Source organism: Salvia hispanica, chromosome 3 (genome assembly GCF_023119035.1).
Source record: "Salvia hispanica cultivar TCC Black 2014 chromosome 3, UniMelb_Shisp_WGS_1.0, whole genome shotgun sequence".
Taxonomy (NCBI): domain Eukaryota; kingdom Viridiplantae; phylum Streptophyta; class Magnoliopsida; order Lamiales; family Lamiaceae; genus Salvia; species Salvia hispanica.
This window is the reverse complement of record NC_062967.1, coordinates 22,709,875-22,728,518: the sequence shown is the minus strand read 5'-3', so window position 1 is coordinate 22,728,518 and position 18,644 is coordinate 22,709,875. Positions and strand designations below refer to the sequence as shown.

Genomic DNA, 18,644 nt, shown 5'->3' with positions numbered 1-18,644 from the left:
CTTAATATCACATGTTAAAATCTGATGTTATACCATGAAAACGTTATCACGTCCAAAAAAAAATATCATGAAAGGTCCCTGAACTTTCACTTTGCACATTTGAAGTGCTTTCGCACTTTTTGAGACTTTTTTCGAACCATAATACCCCTTATCCCATAAATGACATGTTTGATCCTTTGCAACATACCCTCTCTTTCTTCATACAATCTCATTAACATTCTTCATTCCTTTCTCTTTCCTTCCTTTTTGTTTACGTCTAAATATCAATCACCATTGTTTTTTTTCAAGCTCAAGATTGTGGACGAGGATGAAGTTCCAATCGGAGAGAAGATTATAAACGGGTTTAATTCATTCCCAATGCTTTAGTTCATTGTTGCATTTGCACAGATATGACAATTTTGGAAAGGGCTGGGGATGATTTTTGTGATGATTCACAACTTGAACTGCGACTGCCAGCCAACATCTCCTTTCTCCATCTTCGTCTTCATATTCCTCTTACTCTATGCGTCAGTTTAAACCTTATCATGCACCATGATAAACACGGAGTTCGCTTGTTTCTAGGGTCTGTATTTGGTTCGTTTTAAATGTCAATCATGCAAATTATGTCCTTGAATTACATATTTTATACATTTTGGTATTTGACATGTTTGTTGAGAAATGACAGAAAAAACTTGGAAAATATACAAAATAGTCAAAACAGAAGTCCGGACCCAACATAGGATCTTAGCGATGATCTGCTGACAGCAATTCGGCAGGCCGCTGAGTGCATCAGCATGCACCGAAGAGTCAACGATCTCAAAGATTGACATGGAGACTCCAAAAAGCAGTTAGCAGTCCACTAAGTTTATGCAGATGTGCAACCGCCTTAGTTCGAGCCAATTTTGCAGGCAATATGGAAATCCATCAGTCATTAATGTATACCATTCTCTTTGTCTTTAAGAGAGCTTCGCGTGTGTATTTTGCACTTCTCAATCGGAGTTCTGTAGATAATGTTATGACCATTTTACCAATGTTGCGCTGTGTAGTTAAAACCGACAAGAATTTTGGCAAAAATTTAAGGAAGGAAAAAAATTATTGACTTGTAAAGCCAAATCTCTTCTATTCTTTGTAGGATTTAATTCTTATCATGTCTAAGCCTATTTCATGGCTATATATAACTCATAAACTAATTCATATCATTCATCCCAGAGCCTCTAAGGCTTCTCCCTTTCTATACATAAATTCCTCTAGTCCATATTTCACACATAACTCTTCTATTTTCAATGGGAGAGGAGCTCTAAAGATATAGACAAGAGAAAATTGAAGACTACATGTTTCTAATTAGGAACAATATCATTATGAAAATGGTAAATAAAAATAGATATAATCAATATAGATCAATAATAAATAGTATGAAACAATTAATCACATGCTACTATATTCCTTTGTTAAATTATAGTAGGAGATAAAACTTACCATATTAAAGAATTGAACAAAAGATGAACCACCGATAAATTTTAGAAAACTTTTTGTATATAAAAATATGCAAGATGAATAAAAATAGGAAAGATAAAACTTATAATAGTAAATAGAAAAAAAATGTTCACTTTAAATTTTTGGGTACGAAGATTAAGAAATTATGTTAAAAATAAAAGAGAAAAATAAAGTACGAATAATAAAGAGAGGGTAAAGTAGGTGATGAAATAAAGTAGTGATTGGATATTTTATTTTTGTCAAAAAAGGAAATGACTCAGAGCATCCATAATAGGGGACTAGTCGGCGCCCTAGCCATGTGCGTGCTACTACGTGCTCGGCTAGTCCGCTATTGCGGTAAGCTAGGGCGTGGATGAGCGCAGCTAGTCGATAGCTAGCCACCTATTGCGCGACGAGCGATCGGCTAGCCAATTTTTTTTAATTAATTTATTATGTTTAAACTTTCTCCATTTTTGTCCACTTTAATTTCGTATTTGTCATTTATATTTGCTGGGCTAGGTCATTGGCTGGGTTGTTGCTAGATTGTTCTTGGGACAGAGCATTGACTAGGCTATTGAAAGGACATGATGATGTGGCAGGAGGAGTTTTAGGCTGGGCTATTACTAGGTTGTTGTTAGTCCACTCCGCTCTCAACTTAGTTGGGACATCCCAAAAAGGAATACGACTCAACTTAATTGGCACGGATGGAGTAAAATAAATAAATAAAGTAAGAGAGATAAAAGGTTGTTGGATGTTAAAAAAGTAGAAAAGAGGAATAAAATAAGAGATACAAAAGGTGTTCAGTAATTTAATTATTTCCTTAAATAAGTAAGAGGCCATCTTAGTTGGGACTGACGAAAAAAAAGTATGTCACCTTTGATGGGACTGATAGAGTATTATTATATAGTGAAATAGACAAATATTGTCTCTAAACTTTGAGTTTTGCACGCGAATAGACTTTATAGGCTTTAAAAATATCCTAATAAGTTTATGGACTAAGGTGTAATCACATTTGTGGTACATTTTCACTATTTATCCCAAATTTCTATCGAAAATGCCCTCAATGCATGGGCGATATTTTTGGACTTTTATAAAAACGTGATATATGAGTACTTGGTAAGATATTTTCACTATCTTTCTAGTACTCCCTCCGTTTGTGAATACTGGCTTCAATCACCTTATGTCAAATCTTCTTTTTTTTCTCTTAAATTTTAAAAAAGTAAAATTTAAAATTAAAATACTAAATTATTAAATATAAAAATTAAAAAAATTATAAATTTAATCATCATTTTTCTCAACTGAGTGCTTAAACAAATTGTCTAATTTATGATTAGTTGGAGGGCAATGGACTGATGGAGTGTCACAACTCACAAGAACGAATAATATGCTGTGCTTCAACTGTACGCATAAATTTTCCCACTAACATGAACAGGCGACATGATTTGACTGAATGCCAATTTTTGCATAAAGGTGGCCACAATTGGTTACTAGTATGATTTAAACTTTGTCTATGCATATCAATACTGAACATGTAACAATTCTAATTACTAGAAAAAATTTTAAAAATCCGATCATAATCATAAAAGAAAACAGATAGATGAAAAGAAACTAAGATCGAACATATACATATAACGATTAGATGTTGTTTGTATTTTGCTTCCTAAAACATAGTAATATATGAGATGAGTAGAGTAGCGGAAATTATACAATACTACAATACAATACATGTAAATAAGTAAATCCGATGGATCTGAAACCCTAATTGCGCTGAATCTGGAGCCGGTCCATTTCCAGCCACGGCTCCGCCTTCACCGCCGGTTTGCTCGCCTTGTACGGCGCAGCTCCGGCGACCCTATCTCTCCGCTTCTCCAGAAACCGAGCTAGTGAATTCTTCCTTGCAATTGGTAGATCTGCACACGCAAAAGCCAAATTAATACTCTCACAAATCAGTAAACACAATTAGACTCGGCGAGAGTGTTTACCTGAGCCAAGCGGCGAAACCGCGGCATAATTATTGGTGGTGGTGGCTAGATTGATGATCTCCTTGGCCTTCTCCGCCGGAATATCGTTCAGCACAATCACTTTACCCGCGTAGAATATCGTCATTTGCCCGATCTCCTTTCCCGCTTTTGGATTCTGATCCGGATTGACAGATCCTATTTCCCCCAAAGAGTAAATGATGAGAGAGAGAGAAAAAAAAATCAAATCTAGCAGAGTTGGAAACAGAATTTAATTTACCTATGGAGGATTGAGGAAAGTTGGGGGTGAAATTGAGGTCACCGAATCCGCCATTCTCCTTCAAGTATTGGCTGAGAAGGTTGCAGGTTTGCGAGAAGTTGGATCTGCCGGCGTGAAACTTGTCCATCGTGAATGAATTGGAGAAAGCAGAGTAGTTGTTGAATTGGGAAGATGATAAGAGTGAAGGGGGATATGCTTTATAATTGATTAAGATTAAGATTAGTAAATAGAGCACGAGGATGTTGTGTTTGTAATGGGATATTTAATTTGTAGGGCCCTTCAGCAGACAGCATACACCTTATCATTATTCCACCATTACTATGCTTTAGGTGGATGGCTATTATTCTTCTTGTTTTATTACTCTCTGTAGCAAAATGTTAGACTAACTTCTTTTGGATATAAGAATATAGGAGGTTTTGTTTAGGGGTGTAAGTGGAGTTGATATCAAAGTAAATTTTTACCATAAATAAAAATAACTCAAATCAATAGCGGATCCAGGAGTTGAATATCGTGGGATTGAAAAAAAATGGATTATATAGTAAAATAATTAATTTTTAATTTGAGTATTTATATTCGGAAATGACATAATGTTATCTATAATATCAAAATTTCGAAAATTGTAATTTTTTAAAATAGTTTAAGTATGTATTATAAGGTTGAAATGTAAAATTATATATTGTAAAAAAATTATAATAAAAATAAAGAAATATCACTATATATTAGTATCACTATGCAAGTATTTGTTTAATTTAAATAAATTAATTAGTGGAAATATCAATAAAATATTTTATATATAAAATTGATTAAATGGTTAAAATTGTTTAAAAGTGAAGTTGGGCCAATATCAATACATTTTTGCTTGATTAATTTGAAATAATACAAATAAAGAAATACAGTAAAATTTTAAAGTTTATCTATAGTAGTAGTGTAAAATTAGAAATAGCTATAGATAACTAGAGTAGGAATGTGTCAATTTTTTATGGTGCCACCTAGTATTTTCTTCTATTTAAATTTATAATAATAAAAATAATAAGTGTGGAGGACTTTCTCTCCTCCCCAGTAAAGGCCTCTCTCCTCTTTCATTCTCGTGCCTTCTTGGTCGCCGCCTCCATTGCCGCGATGCCAAAGTGGAGTATATAATAGACATTAGACAAATAGACACTACTTAATTTTAAAATAAAATTTTTTTTGTCATAAATCTGATTAAATAAATTTACTGATTTACCCTACGGGCCATAGACCCTATACTAAATTAAAATATTTATCACAAATACATAATTAATCGAGTATTAGACGGGTACCCTAAACCCAAAAAATTCTAACATTAACTACCCAAATCCGAACACGAACCCATAATTTTGGGTTTCGGGTACCCAAAACCCGTCGGGTATTGGGTCGGGATCGGGTATACCCGAAACCCGCGGACTAAATTTGCAGGCCTAATGGTGTGGGTTGTCGTTTGGTAGAAAGTGAGAATATTAACATTAGAAGGGTCGGAGTATGCACGTATTCACCTTATGCTTACTAGGGGTGCAAACGAGTCGAGTTGAGTCGAAACTAGCCGTTCGAACTAAAATCAGTATAAATATTCGGGTGTATGAGTTTGGCTCATATGATATCGGAACTCAAATCAGTATAAATATTTGGGTGTTTGAGTTTGGCTCATATGATATCGGATAATGTCGTATTCGACTTTGAGATCAAGCTGCACTAGTTTAATATTTGTATAAATGGTGTTCGAGCTTAAGCTCGAGTGAGAAAGTATTTAAAATGTGCTTTTGATCAAAGGCTCGATTGATGGTTCTGTTGAAGGCTCGTGTATTGGCTATATTGAAGGTTCGTGAACATGTTCTTCAACAAACAAATCTGAAGATGTTCACGAGCCCAACAAACTAATCATCACCAATTATGAGACCCACTCAACAAAATTATCAAGCTCATAATTGGACTCGACTAGTTTATTATCTAATCAAGCTCCAAATAAGAATTTTCCAAGTCGATCTTCGAATAATTCGTGAAAAACTACATATACTTCACAGGCTATTGCATAACATAAGATTGGAACTTTTTCAGGTCAGATTTTGAATTCTGAATGTAGTTTATCTGTCATAGTATATTGTTTGCAGCCTATTTGCATAACATGAGTTTATTTTATGCGCAACGAAAAATAGCAATTGCAAGACTTCACGACAAATAAAAGTTAGAGAAAGTATTAACGTGTACCCTAATTACCACAGTTAAAATGTAGTATCAACTAACTATAATCAGATTAAGTATTGTATTTAGCATTTACAACACAGAATGTAAACGGCCATCACACAGAAAATGAAGAGGTTCCATCTTCAAACCAGAGAGAGAGATGTGGCTGATGAAAAATCCACAAACATGAAATAATTCTCAGAAATCATAATCAATATCTGATACATTCTGGGACGGCGATCGTCTAACAAGGTGGCCTCCCTCGTCGTACAGATCCAGATTGTCACAAGGAGCCGGAAACACTGCCCCTACAACACGTCCCTGCACAAACGAACACTGGAATATGTGCTTCTTTTTGTAGGTTATTCCCACGGACATGTCCCTGAAGCTCACATTTCTTAGAGGGATCTCCCTGCTCCCGTGAATACGAACCGGCACACGCACCCCTTCCCCGTGCACCGAGGTGTAGCTTATGTCCTCTACCACGGGAGCTGCGTCTCTGTCGAACCCCTCGTCTGGATGTTCATTGTAATCTGTCTTGATCACAATCCCAACTCGGACATTGTCAAACGTCAGGTTTCTGTATGTTATGTTCCTAATGTATCCTCCTCTCCCTGGAGCTGTTTTGATCCGGACTGCACGCCTTGAGTTCCACACGTGGATGTTCTCTATGGTGATGTTCGACACACCACCAGACATCTCACTGCCTATTGATACACCAGCACTGTCATTCGCGAAAGTGTTCCATTTAGAATCAACTAATATGTACCACATGGATCTATATGACCATAGTAACAGAATGTCAAGAAAATATTTAGGACAGAATGGTCTTACCTGACCATGGAACGAATGACAAGGTTCCGAATGAGGATGTTCGTCGAAGGCCGCCCATAACTGATGCCATACTGATCCCAACCGCTTTTTATGGCAACACCGTCATCTCCAACACTAATGTAACAGTCCTCAATCACCATATCTTCACATGAATCTGTGTGTCACATATCAAATCAACCCACTTGACAATCAAGATAAACTGATTCTTGCATAAAGTGTTCCAGAACAAAGATATAATTCAAAGGATATATGCCCACAAACTTTTACTCAATTATGGTTCTGCACATGAACTAAAAATCTGTCACCAATTACATAAACTGTCAGTTGTTTGTCACAGTTACCAATTTCCCGTCAATCCAACTACACCATTAGTACATTTCAATTGAAAGCTGTGTATTTTGAGGCAAATAGTTAATGTGAAAAATCAGAGTTGGAAAAAGTTCCTGCACTTAGGCGCTATCACCCCAAATTCAAATAGGCATAAGATCAACATTGATTATTTGTCATCTTCTGTATCAAAAATTAACCTTTAAACCTCAAATTCTCCATCATTGTCACAAATTAATAAGAACTTTCAAAAGTTGCGATATTCAATAACAATATATGGAACTCATGTCCAAATAGAAGGAAAAGGTAACGAAGTAAGCTTACCAGGATCTATGCCATCAGTATTTGGAGCTTCGAAGATGGGTGCCAAGATTGTTACATTTCTTATAGTCACATTCTTGCAGTCATATGGATGAAGTGTCCAGAAAGGAGAATCACGTAACGTTATATTAGATATCAAAATGTCAGTGGACCACATAATCTGCACAAGTGGTCCTCGGGTATGATTAAGAAGCTTACGGCGATACTTTTTCCACCATGTTTGACCCTGGCCATTAATGGTGCCATTATGCCCTAATACAGACAACACAAGAAGATATTCAGCTTAACAGTAAATAGCTTCTACATAAACATTTGGTGTAAAATAATCTATGCAGACACAAGGAGCTACACCAGGAAGTTCAAACAGATTCAATCAAACAATATAGTAGTTCAGTTACAAAATTTCCCTCTAGTTTATAATAGAGCCATAAGTTAAAGTCAAAACCAAAAGGATTGTGAACTGGGACTCCATTCTTGAGGCTTGTTCTATAAAAAAAATGGATGTCTATGCAGGAAAGAGAAAACAAAGCATGGCATGTAGAAACTCAGTCTCGATGGTAAGGCCATGGATGTGAATAGCTGTGTATAAATTATAGAAACGTAAATTGAGGCCAAAGTTTAATTGAGGTAAAAAAAAGTATACATAGTAGTATGAAATAAATAGGCCGACGATAATGTATTGTATAGAATAAACAACTCAGTGTATTCTGTCAGGAAATTTCTGCCCTGTCTCAAAGAAATGATGAAATCAGAAGAACTCTTCTGCCCAAGCGCTACCTGCTACTATTGATCGAGGAAACCTAGACACATATTCCATTAACCAGAAGACCACTTTATTCACTTGCACATACTAAACTCATGAAAGGATCCTATAGGCCAAATCACTGATAACAACTATCATAGTAAAATAACAACTAAACAAAGAATTACATATCAACTAATATAAAAATCACGTCACTGTCAAATGCACACCTTCGTTGCGCGATGACAAAAACTCTATCTGCAAACATATTAGGCTAATTGCTAACAAATTCACCAAATTGACCTGATATTGATGCTAGACATTTTTGTAAATAGTTGCATCAGTAATGTATCACTTTTTAATTTGTAGTAAAATTGACGTCTCCAGAGCGAAGACTGAAGAACTGACTTGGGCATTGCTTTTTTCCATGTTACAGGAAAATTGCTTAAAAATATAAATCGCATATGTCATTCCTAATGATCGTGAATATCTTTTTGGCATGTCTATTTTGATATGGTGTTAATAACAACGATCCATAAAACTTCTCTAAAACTAAAATCAAGTCAAAGTTGGTAAATATTTCAGCAATTAAGCCAACAAAAATAATTCATTTTTCATTCTTTTCAGAGATATATAGCTTCAAATAAAATAACCTTTTTTTTATTCTTACTTTCCTATCCATGTTCTTACTAATTACCGACGAACCAGTTTACGCAATTTCAAATTCATCAGTGGCCAGCCATATAAATTTTTGTGAAATACTAAACGAGTCCAGAAAAAGTCACAATGAGTTTATTAAATACAAACCTGTAATTACAACATCTCGGAGGTTTTGTCCATGGATTAAACTTCCATATCTTGGTCCTTTATGCTCTCTTCCATATCCATAAGAAGGCAGTGGAGGCATTAGAGGCCAGTAGTTCTCATCCTATCCAACATTAAGATGAAAAACAAAGAAATGAATAATGAATTTTTAACAATAACAAAAATCAAGGTTCATTTAATTCATAAGCAGCAACTTTTTATGAAAACCATGTCTTGTAAGCATGATACAGTTGTTCCCAAGAGAGCAGGTAATATCAATGCCAAAAACAAGCACAATTCAGATACAATGCAGACCCAAAGAGTATCTCCGGTTCACTATATGTCCTTTCTATACTTTCATCTCTGGTGAGGTCATATTTCCAGCTATATTATCAGCACAGCTATGCCTGCAACCTTATACTGCATTGCGTGATAGTTGAATGATCAATTCTCAGTCAATCGTAGACAAAATAATTCCAGAAAAAGCAAATGGGAACTTCATTTTTTCCTTTTTTTGCAGGAAAGAAAGAGAATAAATCTTCGTGGTAATGATGGATATTATTTTTGGTTGACTAGAAGTAAACCATTGTTACTTAGGAAGGTCAGCTGACTCCGATACCAAATTCTATAGGACTGCTAGCATTATATATCATTCCTTGACTTTATTCCATTCACTCATGTGAGATCATGTATGCGGCAGTTGTAGATTTTTCACTTAAATACGAGAACAAAAGACTTTCCATGTGTTTCTTCCACAGAAATTCATTCTCTGCATATGATAATGAAAAGATGGAAACATATTTTATTCCTTTTTTTATTTAGGCCTCTAACATAAGCGATCTTGATACTATTTTCTCTTATGTCCATCAGGAGCTCCATCAAGGGAAGAAATGACCGATAGTATCCTCTATCTTTGGTCTGAATATTTATAAATAAGATAAATTATGATCAAAAGGAAGAATATAGTGATCACTTGTTGTCATGAACTCTGTCCTGTGTGCCACCCAACTTAGTGTTGGTAGACAAGATTTTCCTCATCAGTCAAAAGTTGATAAAGATAAATCGTGATCACTACTGCAGCAAACCAAGGCATAATAGTAACACTTGCAGGTTGATGCATGCAAACCAGCAAGTGGAGAGAAAATCTTCCAGTTGTTGAAGGTGATATGAGTTCTTAAATCAAACTCCCTCCGTTCCCAACTAAGTTGATGCATTTCTTTTGGGTGCGGAGATATAGAAATTGTGTTAAATGGGTTAAATGATGAAAAAAATAAAATAGGAGAGATAAGAGAGAGTAAAGTAGGAGATGGAATAAAGTAAGAGCGATTAAATGTTTTTTTTTGTCAAAAAAGGAAATGACTAAACTAAGTTGGGACATCACAAAAGGGAATATGACTCAACTTAGTTGGGACAGAGGGAGTACTATTAAATTGATTGACTTCTAAAACAACTAAACCCACCGGAGTGACAGAGTCCAAATATTTGTGTCGGCCAATTGGATAATATGGTAATAAAAACCACTATTTGGAATCTTAAATCTGATCATATGACCAGGCGATAAAATGTATTTGTATCATAAGTAAGTATCCTTAAATCCTCATCTTAAGAGTAAGAATTGTACATGGTAGCTTTCCACCTATTGCTCAGATCCTGCATGCAATAGGCTGTTAAACTTTCGAATCTTCAGTTTGCAACCATCCATCAGCAAAGTCAGGCTTTTGTTTTCAGATAGCCTTTCTGAATCTTGTTGTATAGTTTGATAGCTTGTGAAAACAGTTATACCTAAACCAGGTTGCTTAAGAAATTTCAAAAAGTTTAAAGTGAACAAAATGTGTTTTACAAAATTTATTGACGATGTGATGTTGCTTTATCACTAAATAAGAAACATGAAGAGAAAGGCTATCTTTTATTGTGTGATATTATAACACATTGCAAACCCCAATTTCAACAGAATGCATAATAAACAAATCAAATTCCTAGTGAAAAAGGATCTCCCTATCTTTGTTCTACCTATAGTAAATATTTACAGACATCCAAAGTCAAGACAACAAAGCTTATGAATATAAGAGGAAGAGATTAATTTGATTATAGCAATACATGACAAACAGATTAATTTTTAATAACTTGTAATGTACACTATATGCCAAGTTATAGGCCATTATAGGAATGTGCTAAGACTACAGCCTTCCCAAAACATGTCACGTCTAAGTAAATCGCTGTATTAAGTAACTCAAGGCAGACTGATCTTTGATTAAGGAAGTGTACATAATCAAACTGTGAGCAATCAATGCTGTCAATAATTTCAGCTAATTGCAGAAAAAATTGGGGGGAAAGGCATTCATGTAAGCATTATAACCCTATAAACTAACTATAATCCCAAATAATGAACAAAATAAAGGAATTCACAACCTCAAACATGGAAATTGGAAAGAAATTGAAGAAATTACTCACATCAATTCCAAGGATAACAGCACCTTCAGCTAGAAACAGAGTCATATGACTGGTGAGATTGAAAGGCGCCGTGAGCCAGTTCCCGGGCGGCACATTGAGCTGTCCGCCGCCGCTTCTCCCGAGCTTAGAGATCGCCATCACCGCCCCTTCAAACGCCGCCGTATTGAGCGTCAGGCCATCCCCCACCCCTCCGAAGTCGGTCAAGTTGTAGACGGCAGGCCGGAGCCTCGGGAGCTCGCGCGGCAGTGTATACGGGCGGCGGAAAATGAAGACGGCGGCGGCGGCGGGCGCCGTGTCGCGCTGCCAGTAGAAGAGGGTGAAGAAGAAGAGGATCCAGAAGACGGTGAGGGAGGTCTTGTGAGTGGAGAGGAAGGTGACGGCGGAGGGAATCCAGGAGCGGTGGGGGTGTGCGGCGGTTTCCAGCATTGGAATGTATGGGGAAATGGTGGTTGGAAGGCGGAGCTATGCATATGAACGGAGAGTGGTTGGGATTAGCGGCAGGGGATGGTGGTGAATGGCGATCAATCACAAATCATGTGTGATGTATGAGAGAGACGTACAAGGAGGAAGAGTACATTCAAAGGTAAGCTATTCAGTTTCATTAATTTGTTACTTGCATACTTACATATTTATATGCACACTCGTCTCTTTCATCTCTACCGACTCTAGATCTGTCAATCAGAGTTTACCGCACAATATAGAGGTAGGAGTATAATATACAGCCATGCGCATTCCACTTTTTTTTTATTATTAATAGAATAATATCAGAACTTATTCTTTACGTCATACTCTCAGCCGTATCCGAGAAAAACATCAACTAGTCAATAAGCATACCGACATAATATGGGCAAGCCCATGGAAGATACACGAAAGGGCATCCACAATGGGGCGGAGGATGCGATGCCCTAAATCTCCGCCCTATACGCTGTCACATCAGCATTTTATCCTCTTCCCCTTCCACCTACAATGGGGTGGACTATAGCCCGCCCTAAGTCCCGCCCTAAGTATTTTATTTCTTATTTGAATATTTAAACACTACAATATTTATTTTTTATGTTTGCAAACATATCAATTAGCAAGAATAAATATAAAAACACTATAAATTAAAGGGAAATCCTATTGTCAATATTTATTTTTTATTTTTTATTTTTTATTTTTGTGCTTTCAAAAATGAAAAATTGTCGGAATTCATTATTGAATTTAGAGAGATTGAAATGAGGAAGAGAGTGGAGTGAAAGGTGTGAAATGAAGTAAAAAAATTGGTGATATATATTAGAAGAAAATACAAAAAAAATTAAAAATTAAAATAAAAATGTGTGCATCCTCCGCCCTATAGTCCGCACCCCCTGCAATGGCGGACTAAGGTACGGAGGATAGGCCGGAGGATGCATCCTCCGTGTCATGTCCGCGGACGATGCTTAGGGCGCGGGTGATAAAATGTGCATAGTCCGTGGTGCTGCAGTGGCGGACTAAGGAACGGAAGATGCATCGTCCGTCACATCCTCCGCCCCATTGTGGATGCTCTAAGATCAACAAAATTGAAGCATACAAAGAGAGCATCATCTTGAGACACTCACCGTAACCATGTGTGGGCGGACCTCGTTTAAACCCCTTGGGAATACAACCTCATGGGAAAGTTTTCAAGTAGAAAAAGAGTACCATGACGAGTGACTCAAGACGTTCCAAAATTCCACTACCACCTGAAAAACAATCACCATCATCATCTATCTTGAGGTGGAGAGCAACCTGATCGTGGGAGAAACATGAGTTCAAAGTACTATAGGCGGCTTCCTTGATCTGAAAGATCACCCTCGCAATATTCCAAGTCTTCCCATCGAAGTGTTGGAATCGTATGCCCGGTAAAAGGACTTTGACCAATAATACTTCCAACGAGACATTTAATTTTGTGAAATTAAATGATATAGCGTCGATCTACGTTCGGAGTAGATGACCGTGGAATATTCATTTTCTCAAATCCAATTCCTGGTGAGTAAGAAATAATGGATTAAAGTTGTGCAAAATTGTGAGCTATCTAAATGAGCTATGAGATTAATTAAGAGAGTTAATTACAGTATCTTACATTGAAAGTAACAACCTTATTAAACTAGTGTTTAATAAGAAGGATTATTACATGTGATAATTTTTATAGTGGACTAAGATGGGTTGTAAAGCCCACACGCGCGTGCTGCCCGCCCCGCCGTGAGCCGTGAGCCTCGTGTCCGTGTCCTTGGACTTGGCAATTGGTCTTTGGGTGGTCTTTGAACTGTTATTTGGGTCTGGTCTTGTGGCTCGGTGCTTGGGTTCGACCCGAGGTTGGTCTAGTTCTTTTTAGACTACCACCGTTTCCACGTCAGCGAGCCAAGCGGGATCACACCTCGTCAATATAACGCGGTAAAGCCAACGTGGCTGACACGTGATTAAGTCCACGTCATGAGCGAACCTAGACGCGCAGCGTGTCCCGATACGTCCGTCTAGGACCAACCTCTTAGCTCTCGTAACGCCTTATAACGGTCGGCGGTTACAGCCTCGCAATGATGACAACCATCATGGTTGTTGACCCCTGCAGTGGACTGAGCGTATAAAGTAGGCTAGCCATTTCATGCATTCTACACACCATTCACAAGCTCTCTCTTTCTCTCTCTCTACATTTTCTTTCTGTCGAAGCTCTGCCCTCTCCTCCATCCAGTTCGCCGGAGCTCTGTTGATAGCGGTGTTGCTTCACCAAACACGTAGTCGTTTTATCTTTGGGGACGAAACGTCAATCCGAGAGCACTACCGGGGCGTATCTCGTCTTGCGGAAAGAGGACTCCTCGACTCGGCTAACTTATTATCGGTTTATTGTTTCGGTTTCGTTGTAATTTCGTTTCAGTTTCTCCATTTGTATTCATTCTTTTGGGTTGTATTACCCCCGGTTTATCTCTTGTAATCCAGAAACCAGAACGAAGATGACCGCATTCCGTGTTTTCCAAATGTGTGTGATTGCAGCCATATGTGTAATCATTTTTGCCATTTGCACTATAACTGAGCCCCTATTTTGCCGACATGCCCATTTGATCACACTCTTGAAGGTCACTGATCTCCACGAGATACCACGCCATTCCAGAATCCTGCCCCACACTGTCCGTCTTGGAGCACTTAAAGAACAGATGGTTCGCTGATTCTTCGAGTAGACCACAAGGCTGGCAGGTAGGGGCCAACTCCTTTAAAAAAAAGCAGTTTGTCGCTAGTCGTGAGCCTCCCCCGGATAGTGAGCCAAGTGATGAACGAGTACTTGGGAGGGACAAAGTCCTTCCACAGGTACTTAGCCCAAAACCAGCGCTCACTCCTTGGCCAGAACTAATCATATGCTTCTTGAGCTCCCTCAGTGGCAAACCATTTTGCCCATAGGTTGATTATCTCTTCCCTTTAGCACTTCTCTCGCATCTTGTCCAAGATGGACAATATTTTCTTGATCAGCGGTGAGTCATTCTTCTTGTTTGGTCTCCAATCCCAAAGTGTTCTATTTTGGAGGTAGTGGCAGTGAATCATGCGGATCCATAACGAGTCCATTCTTCAAGTGGATGTCCCACAAAATCTCTTTTACGAATGTTACTTTATTTTCTTTATTACTTTATTATCTCTCTTACGAACGTTACTATTCATAATTTAATGTAAAGGAAAGTACGTTAAAACCTTAGTGGAATATGTGTCTCACTTTTATTTATTGGTTTTATAATAAAATGTGAGTGGAACAAGTTAGTGGAATGTGGGGCCTACTTACTATTTATGGTAAAAGTGAAAGTGAACAATTAATAGGGGACGACTGAAAATGACAAAGTCGACAATTAATGGAGGGCGAAGGGAGTAAAAGATATTCATAAGGCAATCTTATTATTTTTTAAAAATTTCACTTTTATATATGTATACAGTAAAATTTAATTTACGAGACTAAAATTAAAATAATAATAGTAGTATAATATTATTATGGCACACTAAAACTAATCTTTTCTTTTTACGGCAACAAGTATAGTGCATTCATATTATGGTGCATACTCTCTCTCTGTCCCATTAAAAAAACGTTTTCTTTTGTAGGTTGTTTCAATAAAAATGAAACGTTTTTCTAAATTGAAAACAACATTATCTTTACTTTTTCATAATCTCGTGCTGGAAACTAAATGTTTCTTATTTTACCAAATACGTACTATTATTTAATATTTTCATAAAATTCGTGCAATATTGTGCTTTTTTTTCATTAATATTGTTTTATAGTATAACACAAAAATACACTGTTCTTTCTTTAAAAAGGAACGATATTGCACTAATTTAATGAAAATATACATATTTGGTTAGTGAAAAATAATGTCAAGATATTAATTAAATAATACATACTCCTTGGTTAGTGAAATATAATGTCGAGATTAAGGGTTTTTAGTTAGGCGTATTGTCAAAGTAAATAATAAGGAAAAATATAAAAAAAATCCACGCTTGCAATATCCCAATGATAAACTAAAATATCTTCTAATGTTCAGTCTCCAACATCCCTCTTTTAGAATTGTAAATAATCAATAATAATACAATCCGCAACGATTTATTGCTATAAACATAATCTTATTTTAAACCGAAAAACATTCATGTACATTGACTTCGCGCAAACTCAACCTCTCTTTCAAATTTCAATAAACAAATCTCTTGATCAACTTTGCACTATTATTTTCGGTTACACCATTATTCACCTTCAATTTTAGTAAACCATAGAATCATGCCACATCATTCCCACCCCAAAATGAGGAAATCAAGCTACACATACCTCCTCGCCTCGACAGGAGGCGCATCATCTGCAGGGAGGTGCAATGACGACGACAACGGCCGCCGCCGCTGTTCGTCCTCTCATCATCTCCCTTCTCTTTCTCTCTTATCACACCACCACCCTCTCTCTCCCCGGCGAGGATGCTCATCTCATCCAATTCAAATCCTCCTTGAAGGACTCCTCCCCCCTCGACCCCACCTGGATCCCCGCCACCGACCCCTGCGACAAAAAGCGCCCCTGGCTCGGCATCGAGTGCACCAACACCGCCTTCTCCACCGTCTCTTTCCTCCTCCTCATGAACCTCGGCCTTTCCAATAACGACAGAGCTGGAATTGACGTGGCGCCGTTGGAGAAGCTTGAAACCCTAAGATTCCTCAGCTTCGAAAACAACAGCTTCTCCGGAAAAATGCCCGAGTTCAACCGGCTTGCCTCGTTGAAGTCGTTGTTCCTATCCGGGAATGGGTTTTCCGGCGAGATACCAAACGACTTCTTCACCAGCATGGGGTCGTTGAAAAAATTGGAGCTCGCCTCTAACAGCTTCACCGGAAAGATCCCGGATTCGCTGCAGCAGCTCGATAATCTCAGCGAGATGCTGCTGCAGCGGAACCGGTTCACCGGCCCGGTCCCCTCGTTCGAGCAGAAGTCCTTGCAAAAGTTGGATCTGTCTCACAACAATTTGCAAGGGGAGATCCCTCAGACGCTGGCGCGGTTTCCCGCGTCAGCGTTTGAGGGGAACCCTGGCGCCTGCGGCGCCGCCATCAGCAAGCCGTGCAAGGCTGCGGGCGCCACGTCGCCTCCCATCGCGGAGGCAATCATGGCGTCCAACGCCACCACGAAGTGGGTGGTGCTGGCGATCGTGGTGGCGGTGCTGCTGGTGACGATCCTCTTTAAGAAGAAGGATAAAGGCGACATGTTCAGCATGATCGGAAGCGAACGGCGAGTGGACAATCACCACGAGCACGCGGTTGAGGTGCACGCGCCGAGCGTGAACCGGCGTATGGGCTCGGCGAGGAGGACCGGATCAAACTACCATAACTTCAGCAGCAGCAACAATTACGATCGGGCGCGGTCGAATTCGGTGAAATCGGGTGACCTTGTGATGATAAACGAGGAGAGGGGGGTGTGTGGGCTGCCGGATTTGATGAAAGCCGCGGCGGAGGTGCTCGGGAACAGCGGGCTGGGGTCGGCTTACAAGGCGACGATGACGAATTATGGGGTGTCAGTTGTGGTGAAGAGGATGAGAGGGATGAATAAGTTGGATAAGGATGCGTTTGATGTGGAGATAAGGAGGCTCGGGAGGATACGCCACCGGAATATTCTGCCGCCGTTGGCGTATCATTACCGGAAAGAGGAGAAGCTTTTGGTCACCGAGTTTGTGCCCAAGGGCAGTCTCATGTTTATGCTACATGGTACTATTTCATTGTCCTTAATGATCATAAATACACAAATCATATATAAATTTAATTAAGTACTAGTAATCGATAGAAATCATCCCGTGGCCCATGAGACTTATACAGTGATTCTTTACAGCGATGTAGGATATTGTGATAGTTATTTTTGTTTCATTTGCCAGGCGATCGAGGCATCACCCACGCGGAGCTGGACTGGGCCACGCGTCTCCAAATCATAAAAGGGGTGGCTCGGGGATTAGGGTTCCTCCACACGGAGTTGGCGGAGCAGGAGGTGCCCCACGGCAACCTCAAGTCTAGCAATATCCTCCTCTCCACCAACCACGAGCCCCTCCTCACCGACTACTCCCTCCATCCCTTAAGCAGCAACTCGCAGTCTCTGCAGGCATACAAGTGCCCCGAGGCCGGCCTCCTCTCCCCCAAGAGCGACGTCTACTGCCTCGGTGTGGTGGTCCTCGAGGTCATGACGGGGAAGTTCCCGTCTCAGTACCTCAACAACCAGGACAGTGGGACTGACTTGGTGCACTGGGCCAAGGAGGCTGTTTCGAATGGGAAAGTGGCGGACCTCATCGATCCGGAGATTGCCAACGGGGGAGACGCACTGCCCGAGATGGAGAGGATGCTGTGTATCGGGGCTGCATGTGCGGAAGATGATCATGTGAAGAGGATGGAGATGAGAGAGGCTATAAGGCGTATAGAGGAGGTGCAACTTTGTGTTTGAACCAAGTTAGTTGGTAGAATTATTTATGTTGCATGCTCATTACTTTTGCTTCTATGTGTTGGACACAAATGTGTAAATCTCTATTTCTCTTGTCAATATTAATCGATTTTGCTGAAAATCTCTCTCACACGCACACAAATACAAGACTAAATATACTCCTTCACAAGTCAAGTTTAATTTATCAGACCATGTATTGGTCAACTCTATATTCTTGTTTAGTCATTTATAATTTTGTAATGTACACCAAGGGACATGCAATATTCAGCATTCCAATGTAAAATATGATTCTAATAGTATAGTGTTTGAATTTTTACTGGGCACTTAAGGTCCTGATCACTAGGCAGCTTGGATGCACTTTCC

General features: G+C 38.8%; 3 protein-coding genes across 3 annotated transcripts; 1 reads left to right on the top strand and 2 right to left on the bottom strand.

Annotated features, from left to right (window-relative positions):
* Positions 1 to 3,050: 3,050 nt before the first annotated feature.
* On the bottom strand, positions 3,051 to 3,880 carry LOC125211939 (protein TIFY 10A-like). Its single transcript, XM_048111909.1, has 3 exons — positions 3,691 to 3,880; positions 3,435 to 3,608; positions 3,051 to 3,362 (listed from the first exon to the last, which is right to left on the bottom strand). Exons 1-3 carry the CDS (start codon positions 3,815 to 3,817, stop codon positions 3,211 to 3,213), a joined length of 453 nt encoding a protein of 150 aa, XP_047967866.1. The 5' UTR covers positions 3,818 to 3,880; the 3' UTR covers positions 3,051 to 3,210.
* A 1,955-nt stretch (positions 3,881 to 5,835) lies between these two features.
* On the bottom strand, positions 5,836 to 12,021 carry LOC125215332 (probable polygalacturonase). Its single transcript, XM_048116719.1, has 5 exons — positions 11,369 to 12,021; positions 8,921 to 9,041; positions 7,375 to 7,623; positions 6,724 to 6,877; positions 5,836 to 6,613 (listed from the first exon to the last, which is right to left on the bottom strand). The coding sequence occupies exons 1-5, from the start codon at positions 11,792 to 11,794 to the stop codon at positions 6,088 to 6,090; spliced, it is 1,476 nt and encodes a 491-aa protein (XP_047972676.1). The 5' UTR covers positions 11,795 to 12,021; the 3' UTR covers positions 5,836 to 6,087.
* Positions 12,022 to 16,197: 4,176 nt separating this feature from the next.
* Positions 16,198 to 18,363, top strand: LOC125209615 (pollen receptor-like kinase 3). Its single transcript, XM_048109205.1, has 2 exons — positions 16,198 to 17,563; positions 17,728 to 18,363. Exons 1-2 carry the CDS (start codon positions 16,198 to 16,200, stop codon positions 18,282 to 18,284), a joined length of 1,923 nt encoding a protein of 640 aa, XP_047965162.1. The 3' UTR covers positions 18,285 to 18,363.
* Positions 18,364 to 18,644: the final 281 nt, after the last annotated feature.

What these genes read in the sequence shown, in the direction of transcription:
- LOC125209615 (XM_048109205.1), top strand. Translation starts at nt 16,198, where the DNA reads ATGACGACGACAACGGCCGCCGCCGCTGTTCGTCCTCTCATCATCTCC. An exon ending in TCTCATGTTTATGCTACATG is followed by an intron (nt 17,564 to 17,727) that starts GTACTATTTCAT and finishes TTCATTTGCCAG; the next exon opens with GCGATCGAGGCATCACCCAC.
- LOC125211939 (XM_048111909.1), bottom strand. Translation starts at nt 3,817, where the DNA reads ATGGACAAGTTTCACGCCGGCAGATCCAACTTCTCGCAAACCTGCAAC. An exon ending in CTTTCCTCAATCCTCCATAG is followed by an intron (nt 3,609 to 3,690) that starts GTAAATTAAATT and finishes TGGGGGAAATAG; the next exon opens with GATCTGTCAATCCGGATCAG. An exon ending in GGTTTCGCCGCTTGGCTCAG is followed by an intron (nt 3,363 to 3,434) that starts GTAAACACTCTC and finishes TTGCGTGTGCAG; the next exon opens with ATCTACCAATTGCAAGGAAG.
- LOC125215332 (XM_048116719.1), bottom strand. Translation starts at nt 11,794, where the DNA reads ATGCTGGAAACCGCCGCACACCCCCACCGCTCCTGGATTCCCTCCGCC. An exon ending in CCGAGATGTTGTAATTACAG is followed by an intron (nt 7,624 to 8,920) that starts GTTTGTATTTAA and finishes TGTCTGTATTAG; the next exon opens with GGCATAATGGCACCATTAAT. An exon ending in GTCATTCGTTCCATGGTCAG is followed by an intron (nt 6,614 to 6,723) that starts GTAAGACCATTC and finishes CGCGAATGACAG; the next exon opens with TGCTGGTGTATCAATAGGCA.